The 12,426-nt window shown below is 41.7% G+C and overlaps 1 protein-coding gene across 3 annotated transcripts in view; it reads left to right on the forward strand.

The window, feature by feature from the left end:
* Positions 1 to 1,210: 1,210 nt before the first annotated feature.
* Positions 1,211 to 12,426, forward strand: part of actn1 (actinin, alpha 1) — a 90,298-nt gene continuing 79,082 nt past the window's right edge. For 2 of the 3 annotated variants that reach the window (XM_033643034.2, XM_033643036.2), the window contains exon 1: positions 1,212 to 1,644. In XM_033643034.2, coding sequence (XP_033498925.1) covers positions 1,546 to 1,644 — 99 coding nt within the window. In that variant the 5' untranslated portion in view covers positions 1,212 to 1,545. Of the gene's footprint in view, positions 1,645 to 12,426 lie in introns of all 3 variants that reach the window. The other variant, XM_033643038.2, reaches the window with a different exon arrangement.

A 12,426-nucleotide genomic window follows, 5' to 3' on the forward strand; every position in this document is an offset into this window, starting at 1 on the left:
GGAGGAAAAGGAAGAAGAAGAGCAGGAGGAAGAGGAAGAAGAGCAAGATGAAGACAAGCAAGAGGAAAAGGAAGAAGAAGAAGAGCAGGAGGAAAAGGAAGAAGAAGAGCAAGAAGGAGAAGAGCAGGAGGAAGAAGGAGAAGCAGGAGAAAGAAGAGGAAGAAGAAGAAGAGCAGGAGGAAGAGGGAGAAGAAGAGCAGGAGGAGGAGGGAGAAGAAGAAGAAGAAGAAGAAGAAGAAAGAGGAAGAAGAGCAGGAGGAAGAAGAGCAAGATGAAGACAAGCGAGAGGAAAAGGAAGAAGAAGAAGAGCAGGAGGAAAAGGAAGAAGAGCAAGAAGAAGAAGAAGAGCAGGAGGAAAAGGAAGAAGAGCAAGAAGAAGAAGAAGAAGAAGAAGAGCAGGAGGAAGAAGAAGAAGAGTGGGAGGAGGAAGAAGAAGAAGAAGAAGAAGAAGAAGAAGAGCAGGAGGAAGAAGAAGAAGAGTGGGAGGAGGAAGAAGAGCAGGAGGAGGAAGAAGAGCAGGAGGAAGAAGAAGAAGAAGAAGAAGAGTGGGAGGAGGAAGAAGAGCAGGAGGAGGAGGAAGAAGAAGAAGAGAAGGAGGAAGAAGAAGAAGAGCAGCCACAGCTGCCTCATGGTCCCATCACTAAAAAATAACTTCCAGGTGTTTTTACAGAACAGATGAGTGCAGGTGAAGAACACAAACATTTTCTTTGTTACATTTTTCTTTCTGACTTTGAAAGGACCTGAAAATAGCTGTGTGCCAACCAATAAATATTTCTTATGTATTTTTTTAAAATGCTTTTTTTTTTTCATTTCATTTAATTCAATTTAATTACTAATGCCTTTAGTTCTTATTTATTCTCTTATTCTTTTGATTTGATTTGCTAATGCTTGGTGACACTGTTTATGTTAGGAAAAAAAAGAAAAAAGATCTGTAAGATATTACTGAAGAAGAAGTTAGTTTAGCTCTAAAAGTTTCTGGTTTTATAGATTACATTAGTAACGCGTTACATTAGTGTTGCTCTGAGTACCAGTGAAGTATTCTCTCAGCCCAACAGATCAACCTATGCACTCAACCTTGGCTATAAAGCCTCCGCACTGACAGCCCAGCCAGCCAATCCGCTTCGAGGAGGCGGGTCATGTGCCCCCTCAGGCGTCCAATCACAAACCTCGGTCGGTTATCGATTCAATTTGTCTGAAGCAAAGTTTTTGCGTCTGTCGCTCCTCGCCGCTAGACCTGCCTACTGCCTGCCTACCGCCGCGTCCTGCTGCTGCTGGGCGAAAACTAGAGCCGACACAGAGAGACAAGAGGCAGAGCCGAGGCTGAGAGACAGACAGAGGGACAGGGAGACAGACAGAGAGAGAGACAGACAGAGAGGGAAGCCGGGGGTGGACCGTTAATTTCATCCACACACCGTCTTGAATGCGTGGCGGAGAGTAGCGCGAGCTCAGATACTGCTGTGAAACATCACCGCGCCGAGGACCGGGGGACATACCACATAACCGTGTCTGTATTTATACACACAGCTCCACACACACAGGTGTAACATGGATCAGTATGACGGAGACCAAGACTACATGCAGCAGGAAGATGACTGGGATCGGGATATGCTCCTGGATCCTGCATGGGAGAAGCAGCAGAGAAAGGTGAGCCTGACTTCCTTTTTCCTCCGGTGTGAAGGTGCGGAAGTGTGGCTGCTCCTTTTGATGATGGTGATAACAATACAGCGGATTAATATGATCATTATCAGACGTTAAGTGATTAGTTTGGCTGCGTATTGATCTCAGCAGGGAGCCTGGTGCTGACTGGTTCACTTTAATGATCACTGGTAATCACCTGTTTCCAAACTACTTGTATCTGCTGCTTGTGCTCCAAAACTTTTCTCGCACTCTCACACGCATCCTGTGTGACGTTATGAAATATCATGCAGCAGGAGGGAAGTAGTTAGACGAGGGGGAGCGGAGTCAGAGAAACGATTAGAAACTGGACAGGACGCCCACCTTTCCCAGCGCAACAGATGTCAGCCATGCGCTTGGGTGCATATGGTGTGTGTGACTGGCCCCTCCTGTCATCTGGTTTATGATGCGACGTGGATTAGGCCATGCTTAGCAACCCGAGGGATGGAGTGTGTGTTTGGGTGTGTGAGGAGGAGGAGGAGGAGGGGGGGGGGGACCTAATTTATTTGGCTGCTTTGGCGCATTTACGCACGGATTGGCGCAAATACATAGATTTCTGCTTGTGCTACAAGTTGTTTCCTGTGTCATGAGCACAGTCTCTGAGTTAGATTAGTCACCAGAGCATGTGAGAGTACACTTCCGATTTACTTCTCCCCTCTGGATGAATATGAGCTCCATAACCCGGCGCGCACAGTGGTAATCTCTGTAATAAAGGGCTGTAAGACACCCATATATTGTCTTTAACAAGCCCAAAATCACCTCCACGCGTCGAACAGCTGCTGCCCTTTACAGAGTATGAATGGCCTGTTTCGAGAAGGGGTGTTACTCTTTCTCTCTGCTCCCCAGACTTTTTCCTCCGCTTTGAAAAACGGGGAAGAAAAGCGCTGTGGAATCTGAGTAAGCGCTGCGGTTTGGGCTGGGCTTGCATGGGAGCAAGCGTGCCCAAAAATGGTAATAATCGGCCCCTCTCGCTGCCGTTGGAAAACTTTTTCCCCAAGTTTCTTTCTTGCACTGCGAGCTCTCAGCTTCTAGTTTCCTGGATTATGTCATCGACAGGCTGCTACCGGTCGAGGGCGAATTAGAGGAAATAAAGGGAAGGAATGCAGGGCTGGAGTCAGGTGTGGACAGAACAGGGCTGGACAGCATCTCCTGCTGCTGGTGCCTGAAACTTCTCAGTGTGCACATGAAGGAGCAGTAACACCTTCAGTCTGGATCACACTCCCATCATGACCCCCACAATTCTGCGCCTGCATGACCCTCATTGATGTAACCATCCTGCAGAGAGCGGGAATGTTTTATTCATCTGCTCCTCTCCACTGAGAGTGATACTGATAAGTGGTTATGGTGAGATCTGACCAGACGAGCACACAATCACAGGACGAGAGGGAAGACAGCGCCCCCCCCACAGCCACAGGGCGAATGTAGTTACACAGTCATCTACATGCATGTGTGCACACGCTAACACACACCTCCCCAAAGTCCCTCCAGGCTTCAGCAATCAGCCCTGCTGCTGATGGTCAGATAACCTAGAAGAGTTTTATGTTTGCAGATGGTTTCCCGTCAGGACAAACATTCTGACATGTTTAGTTTTTAATTGAATCAACCAGAATCTTGGAGGTGCTTCGTCAGCCTTCCAGATAGAGTTTGATTAGTTCAGTGTCAGATCCTTCACGGTGTTGCTTTACTCATCTATGACCTTAAAGGGTGACCTCACTTTTTTCCAACCAGGACCCTATTTTCTTGTTTTTGTGTCTAAGCACTAATGGGAACAACAATTTTTGAAACTTGTCCAGTACTGAGCGAGAGAGCTGCGGCCAGCAGTGGTAAAACAGGCTGCAATGTAACCACTTGGGGCAATTGAGCAACGTAATTTTACATCCAATAAAAGTGCTTGTTTTTGCCACTGACAGGCTCCGATTGTTATTATAAGTGTCTGACAACATTATGGAAGGATCCAAGAGACTGTATGTAAACGGTAAATTTCCTGTGACAACGGGAGTGTATTTTGAAAGAAGACAAACACATAGCACATTGTATGGACGTTGAAAGTCCATGACCAAAACGTCAATATGTGACAAGGTCGGAGTGAGAATGTGTTGCTTATTTCCTTTTTTTTTTTTTTTTTTTTTTTTTTTTTAAATTGACATACCCATAGGGAGCCACTGTAGAGGAGCTAAAGGGCCACATGTGGCTCCAGAGACGCAGGTTGCGTACCCCTGGTTTAACCAGAAACCAACACAAAATCGCTATCGTCAAATCCACCAAACTCCATTTAAAAAAACAGTAATTTTATCACTGTAAAACACACTTCATTTAAAGTCATCAGAAACAAAATAAAACTCACAAAAGCTGAATTGGTTTGTCTTTCCACTGTTTTAACAATCACCAACTCTGGTGTGGTTGAAATAAACCCATAATTCATCAGTTTAGATGTGAAAACATGCTGGCTCTATACACCCTAAAATTGCTGATTATTTGAATGGAGTCTGGTTGGTGTGAAGATGGCGATATTGAGGGTGTTTCTGGTTAAACAAAAAGGGTCTTACTCTTTTACAATAAGGTCTGTCTCTGTAGGGATCCTTCCATAATGTTGTCAGACACGTAGAATAACAATCTGAGCCTGACAGTGGCAAAAACAAGCACTTTAAGTGGACGTAAATTGGTGGTGCACAAATGCCCCAAGTGGTTACATTGCAGCCTGTTTGTGGCTTCTGGCTGCAGCCCTCTTGCTCAATACTGGACCCTGTTGTTCCCATTAGTCATTTAGAGACAAACTCATGGGAAAATAGTGTACAGGTAAAAATAAACAAAGTCTCCCTTTAAAACAGCTCATTTGTTTGTCAAAAAACGATAATGGGACAGCAAATATTTAACAACCAGAGACAACCGAAACTGCCAAACTAGTAAAGTCTGTCAAACTCGACTTTAAAAGTCAAAAATACATCAAATCAGCCAAGGAGTACATGTTCATGTTCATGTTGTGCAGGTGAGGACTTATTTTTTTTTGGCTCTATTTTGCAATCCACTTTGATGCACACGGATCCAGCATGTCAGAGAGTGCTTAAAATATTTTGAGTCCAATGCAAGTCTTAACCTGACCCCAGGTATCAGGGCGCTGCATCCTCTTATCTTAGAATCTTAATGTCTCTGCAGATCCAGGTGTCTCAGGTCCACCGTGCCAGATGTTACTTAAAGCGACAGCTCCCACATATTTCTCACTTAAACAACACTGGAGGTAGTTTATTTATTTGTCTGATTTATTTCATCCGACAAATGTTAAACAAACAAACACACCTCGTCTGTTTTTGGGTCTGTGAGCGTCTCTGTTTTCATAGCTGGAAGGTGGAGTTCAGGTGTTAACTGCTGGAGCTAATTTGTTCAGGTTTGTCCTTATAAGGATATAAGCTGCTGCAGCACCTTCGATCAGGCCCTGCCTGGAAACCTCCCGCCTCCCACTTCCCATCTCATCCCACACCCCAACCTCTGTGTTCCCAAACACTCCCAACACACACCCACATTCCCCTGCTCAGACTGTACACGTCAGGTCACAGATAAGACTCATCCCTCATCACGCTCATGTTCAACTTTTGCCAAAAAAGGTTTTGTCTTGGTTCAGGTCTGGGTATCAGATTGATCAGGTCTGTGTTGAGCTGCGTGTATAGTTGACTGAAAGAAAATTATCAGCACGAAATATATATTTGTTTATCTTTCTTTTTTATTTTTGAAATACAGTGTTAACATATCCTTAGTATGAAAATAAATAAACATGAAGACATATAAAAAAAAGTAAGGTTGCAATAAAGAATATCTAATTTGTATGGACTAATTTTCTATTTTTGTCCATTTCCAAAGGATGGTTTTGAAAAAGTTGATATAACAAAACCCTACACAACCAGAGAGGTGGAGATAAAGGCTGAAATGAAATATGATACAGTAAATAAAATGCTTGTAGCAGTTCAGCTTCACAAATTGCACATTGCAATGTAATATCCGGACAGAGAAGAGAACACAGTGGATCAAAAAAGAGAAATTAATAACGGCACGAAATATTTTGATAATCGATAAATGGTTTTAGTTATTTTTCACGCACAAATGTCACACAGAAAAGATAATTTGCTGCTTTTCTTTGACCTTCACGATGGTTAATGAGGACTCTGTGGGTTTTGGACTGTTGGTTGGTGGAAGTGGTGTTAAAAATCGATACCGCGTAGTATCACGATATTTTTCTGTAGCAATATCCTATCGATGTTTTTTTTTTTTTTTTTTGTAACCAAATTTTATTCAGCAATTTGCATATATGATGATACAGCAGTTTTTAAACAGAAATATTAACCCTTTTACCCCCAACCTCCAACAGTCCCACTCCAGTTCATAAGAGCAAATAAATGATAAATAATAAAGAAAAATAAAATAAAATAAAGAAAAATAATTGAATAACCAACACAGACACAAATAAATGAATATTAATAAAATAAAAAAATAAAAGTCAGCTGGTAATATTCAAGATCAACATGCCAAAATAACCTTCTCTGCATCCTATAAGATTAAAAGAAAGAGATTTAAAAAAAGCTTAAATTATTAATATGACAAAAACAGATTAAACTTTAGGTAGCCTACAATAAGCCTATAATAGAACACAATGAAAACTTCATCTTATGAGATAAAACAGATGTCGACAAAGTTTGTCTTTGGGGACTTAATATACAGTTGAAAAAAAGGTAATATATTGCAACATATTTTATCGCAATATTCAGCATATCACAACATATTTAAAACAGCGATAATACTGTATCGTGATGTAAGTATCGTGATAATATCGTATCGTGGAGCCTCTAGATTTTGGTGACTGAACAACACAGCTTAAAACAAACAAAATATCGATGTCATTTGTCGCCAGTCTTCTACATGGCATTAGATGGTGGTAACATTGAATGATGGTCACCTGTGGGAAATTGTGACGAGTATTTTTCACGATTTTTTTTGACATTTTATAGATTTAACAATTAATTGATTAATCATGAAAATAACTGTTACAGCCGCAGTCCTGACAGATATGGACTGTACCACATTTCTGAGTCTTTCTTTGACACGTTGAGGAAAAAAAACTAAATTATGAAATAATAGTTTCATGGATTTTTCCTTTCCGGAGTGCAATCAAGGTCTGGGTGTTCAGCAGAGGAGTGTTGGTCAATACATTTCTAGGAAGCATGATGCAATTAATCCACCCTGCAGGCTCGAAGCCTTTGCAGGAACTTGTCTTTTTGTGTGACAGATATGCAGGAAGTGCACTCTAAGCGAGTCAGTTATCAGACTTGTCACCACTTTACACACCCCGCTTTGACTTAATCAGCGTTCCCTCGGGCGGGGCTGGCGCTGGCAGCAGGCGTCCACACCGAGCATCCTGACCTACATCACTACAACAACATTTCTCTGCCTCTTGAGAAACAGATACTGTAACTGCACGCAGATTAATATTCAGGAAGGAGGACAAACCTGCTTTTGTTTTCTGCGCCTCAGGAATATTTTTAAATGACAGTTTTGTTCTGATGAGTTTCAGGAAACTGACTCAACGCATGAATGACTGCGTGACACTTCAGTTCTAGTAAGAAGACAGCAGCTGTTTGCTAAATTGCATAATAGGATGTGTAATGTCAGCTCTGGCCACCTCGCAAAATGCTTCCTGTCATCAGATTCCTCTGTTCCCATGATGCACCTTTCGCAGCCCTGTTTTTAACAAAAGAAGGAGAGCATCACAGACCGGCGGTGGCGGTGGCGGTGACAAAGCAGGGAATGTGGAAACAGTGAATTCCCGTCTGTGTGTGGCAGGTGGCTCTGCTCTCCACCCTGATAAAGGCGTTATGTGCTGAAATGTTGCTTCTTTTCACTACATAAAACATGAGCGCGCTGAAGAGAGGCACTTCTTCTTTTTACTCCACGTAAACTCTGTGTCATGTGATGCTTTCCATCCTGCAGCCTGACACTGAGCCCCTGATTAAAGTCACATGCAGTTATAATATGTATTTTTAGTTTGAGTCACTTAAATTAAATTTGGTACATGATTTTATGAGAGAAGTATTGGAGTCATCTGCAGGTCATTAGTTCAGATCAGAAGTTGGGAAGAGGATGACGCAACAGTAGCACGTTCTCTTCCCTCAAACGCTGAAAATCCCTAGAAGATTTTCAGATATTTCTATTTAACATCACATATTCTTTTCAAACTGTGCAGCAATGAACGTTAAAGTTTGGAAAGACCTCCTCAGCTATTGTTTATTATGGGTTTAGAAGTGAAAACTCAGCTTCATCAGACGCCTGGCATCATTAGAAAACAAAATATCCTGAAAACTTCTCACGTGACGAGAGCTGCTTCTAAGTTATGCCGAGGAGTTAATGTTCCTGAAGGTGCCCATAACTCACAGTGAGAAAAGGACTCAGATAGTCTGTTTTCAGAGCTTGTAACTTGGCCTTGAGCAGCAGAGTAAACCCAGCTTGCATAGATAAAACTAATCTTCGGCCGACAAAATACTGTTTCCAACATTGCTTCTTAAAAACGGGCACACACGTCTTTTCTGTTCTTTTAGACATAAAAGCAACAGTTGGACATTTTGGGAAATAAGTTTAATTGATTTCTTGCAGATAGTTAGATGAGAAGATCAACACCACTCTCATGTTTCAGCTAACTCTCCCAGGGCGTCAAAATATGATCGTCTGTAGGAGACGCACCAGGCTATCAACCCCAATCTAAACCCTTACGTGTCATTATTGGACGTTCAGAGCACCGAACATTGTATAAAGCAGTGGTTCCCAACTGGTCCAAATTTCTCCTTAGTAACAACCCCGCCTACATTTAAGAGTACTGTCTGCAGTGGACACACAAAACAGATCTAGGGTTTAACTACAGTACATGTCTGCACGGGTCATTTAGTGGTTGTAAGGGTGCTATATTGAAAATGTTTGATGGAAACGCATCTTTTGATACGCACCAGGCTTTCAGCTAACTCTAGTGTAAATCCATCTGTGTCGTAATGAGATGTTTAGGGCAATGGACGTTGTATAAAGAGCACGCAAGCTCATGGTGGGTATGGTCCGACAACCACAGGACTTTAACCCAGGAGACCAGTGTTTGTGTCTCGTGTGAAACAAAAAGTCAACGTTAAGTTATTTTGTCAAGTCAGTAATTAGTCACGTAAATTGCCTGATGTGACAAACATCAGCTTAAGTTTTTTTTAACCCTTACCAAGTCGTTTTGTTCACTAAATGCAAAGCTACAGACAGGACATGGTTAGCATAGCTTTGCATAAACCTTGTTTCCACCAAGCAGTCTGGTTCAGTTCGTGTGAAACTAAAAGTCAACACTGAGTTATTTTGTCAAGTCTTTCATTGGTCATGTAAATTGCCTGATGCGACTAATGTCAGCCACAATTTTTTAGAACCCTAACCAAGTAGTTTTGTTCGCTAAATACAAAGCTACAGACAGGAGATGCTGAGCTTAGCTTAGCATATAAACTGAAGTACCTCTAAAGCTCTAATGGAGGTCTCTGCTAATGCAAATCATGAAACAGCACATTAAAACCATGTCTGTATTTCTACAGATTACAGTAAACAAAAATTATGATTAGTTCGCTTTAGAGCTGCTGATAGGCAGACCTTTTTACCTTCGGTCAGAGCCAGGCTAGGTGTTTCCCTCTGTTTCCAGTCTTTATGCTAAGCTAAGCTAACCAGCTGCTGTCCCTAACCTTATATCCAACAGACAGATGAAGTCTAACTCTCAGCAGTGTGAGTGTGAATGAGCACATATTTAAAATAAGTCATAGTATGTCTTTAAAGAGAGATGAGAACGTGACCTCGTGTCTCCGATGCCTCCTGTGTCTGATTCAAAGATGCTTCAGGGAAATGAGAAACCCTCTGTCTGCTACTTGGCGGGAGACGACTCGGTATTCATTTCTCAGTCACTTAGTCATCCGTCCGGGCGTCTGCTGTTCTCTGTGAAACAGTCAGAAGATAGAAAATTGAAAGATATCTTAATAGAGGTCTGGAATACTCTCGGGTGCTGATAATCCTGCGTCCGCTCGCTGTCGTGGTTAACACAGCCGGGCTATAAATCCCAACAGGAGCTCCCCGGCGAACCGGTCCTCCCGACCCGGTCACGCTCTGGGGCCGCTGTCTCGTTTGTCCTGATCGATGGGGTCACTGGCTGACACCCCGGCTGAGAGGGCCCAGGAGCATCCAGCCATCCACTCGTCCCAGGAAGCTTTATGCTCTCGGCTCAGGCACTGGGGTGCGATTAGAGGTGGAGGTCCGTCGTTTTAAACGCAGGATCGTCTTGTCTTGAATCAACATCTAGTTTATATTGTTATGAACTTATGCCAGCTTTCTAAAAATGAATTAAACTGATAAAATCTGATTATTTAAACATGATTAATTAAGGATGAGCTCATAACCAAGAGTTAATCATCAAAACTCTAATGTAATGGCTGCTTAAACTGGAGCTTTGCAGGTTTATGTGAAAAATTAATCATGAATAAGTATGTTTTAGCATTAATATTGTTGCAAATGATTGTTGAAATCAATATAATTCCACTTTGGTGAATAAAATGAAACAGTTTCTATCGAAAGCATTTAAATTCCTGGGCGACTCCCAACTTTTAAAGGCTTTTTCTTTTCTCCAGTCGTCTCAGTTGGAATTAAAACCTGACACAAGCTCACTTTTCTCCTCATCCTTCCTCCCTTCTCCTTTTCCTACTGTCAGTAATTCAATTCTGCGTGAACACGGCTGGGGTTTGATCGAGTACGTTTCATAATTAACCGAAACATCTTGTTACGTGCCGCTAATGAGGAGCTTTCAGTCGGGAGGGAACCATCTACTCTTTATAGCCCGAAGCTCTCGGCTTGATGTATGGTGTGTCAGAAGATACTGACCTGAGTCTAATGACTCTTACATAACCCGACTCCTCGTCTCAGAGAGGGCTTTTGTTCTCCGCTGAGGTGCACTGAGGCTCCTGTTGGAGAAGTGGTGGCACTGTTTACTTAAGAAAAGTCAATGGGACAGACAGCTCCCGCAGATCGATCCTTTAGAGAGTTGTTTTACTTCACATGTGGTGAAAGGAGCAGGTTTTTCCACTGTGTTAACAGCTGATTAGATTTTAGCCATGTTAGAGGTTTGGCTCTGTAGATGGCAAAGACAGGTGGTAGCACAAATATCTCAATAACTATTGGATGGGTTGTCATGAAATTTTGTCCAGACATTCATGGTCCCCAGAGGATGAATCCTAATGACTTTGGTGATCTTTTGACTAACTATTAAATGGATTGCCATGAAATTTGGTACATTCAATATGCAGTAACAAGACATGCACCATTAGTTTTTTGTCATTGCAAACAACATGACAATTAGCCTGCAGGTCCCCGTAGCGTTAGCAGTGTAAGCTAGAAAAAAGAATGAGCTAAGCTGTTGTAGTTTTCAAGAGATTTGCTTGGCTGGTTGTAGATTTGTGATATGATATGACAGTTTCCTTTGGCATATGTGGTACTTGAAATTTCAGGGGACATCTTTATAAATTTTGAAACTATTCCAGAAGCTTGACTTTTTGGACATCATGCCAGCGTATCTGTAATGTTGTGTTCACACTGCTTGCAAGTAAAACAATTTGCGCGAGTTAGGTCAATGTGAAGATGCGATTAGATGCGAATTCCCACCGGGTGGCACAATGGACGCTGTGTGAATGACACAAATTAAATGGTGCGAATGAAGTGAGAAGCACGATTTCATGACAGATGAGAAATCTGAACTTAAGCAACTGATTCGTGCCACAATAGCCAATCAGCATTGAGATCCACCAAGGACGTACTGACAGTCGAAGTTCATTCATCGATTCAGCGATTTCACGCACATATGACACGAATCAACACAAAATATTCTAGCATTCAAATGCGAAAATTTACATCTCGTTTGGTATGAACACAACCTAACCTTTTCACGGTTGGTCAAACTGTCATAGTCACTAAACTAGGCCTATCACAAGAATACATAATAATTAATGTTGGATTACTGTTTCTTAATTTATGGGCTGTTTTGGATTTTTCGGATAATGTCATAGAAAAATGGGGGATTTGAATACTTGTTCGGACAAGTTACCTTGGCAGTGATCGAAGCTTTGAAGCATTTGGGTCAGCCGTATTATTTTATCATCATCAGGTCAAATTTCAAAACGATGACTCCCATCAGCCTCAGCTGTACTTTTTAGTGCTAATTAGTAGGCAGGATTTTAATGTGTGATTCCAGTATTGCTAAAAGTGTATCAAACTGAACTAATGATATCCTAAAATAGTCACCTGGAAATAGTCTGTATAATCCTGCGCTAATCAGCAGGTAGAACTCAGGATTGGATGGACCCAATGTTTTCTTTTTATACTTTCAAAAAGTTTAAAGGACTACCAACTGCTTGACAGCTCCATTTTGTCTTGTATTGCAAATTTTTGCACCCAATAGAAGAATAAAACCCATCGGACTCAGTGTGCAAGATTTTTGTGCATAACGATCTTTATCAGATGGATAAAAAGGCATGCAAAAAATACACCCACGTGCAGTAGTATTTTGTCTTCTAGAAAATGAATCAAACGTTATACAATCATGATGACGTAATAGTATTAAAAAAGTAAAATCTAACAAGCCCCATCCCAGATTTACCAACATTTATGGGACTGGTTATAATTTTCCATCTGGAGAATTCCTTGAAAATAAATTTTGCTTCCTAG

This window comes from Epinephelus lanceolatus, chromosome 15, assembly GCF_041903045.1.
Source record: "Epinephelus lanceolatus isolate andai-2023 chromosome 15, ASM4190304v1, whole genome shotgun sequence".
Taxonomy (NCBI): Eukaryota; Metazoa; Chordata; class Actinopteri; order Perciformes; family Serranidae; genus Epinephelus; species Epinephelus lanceolatus.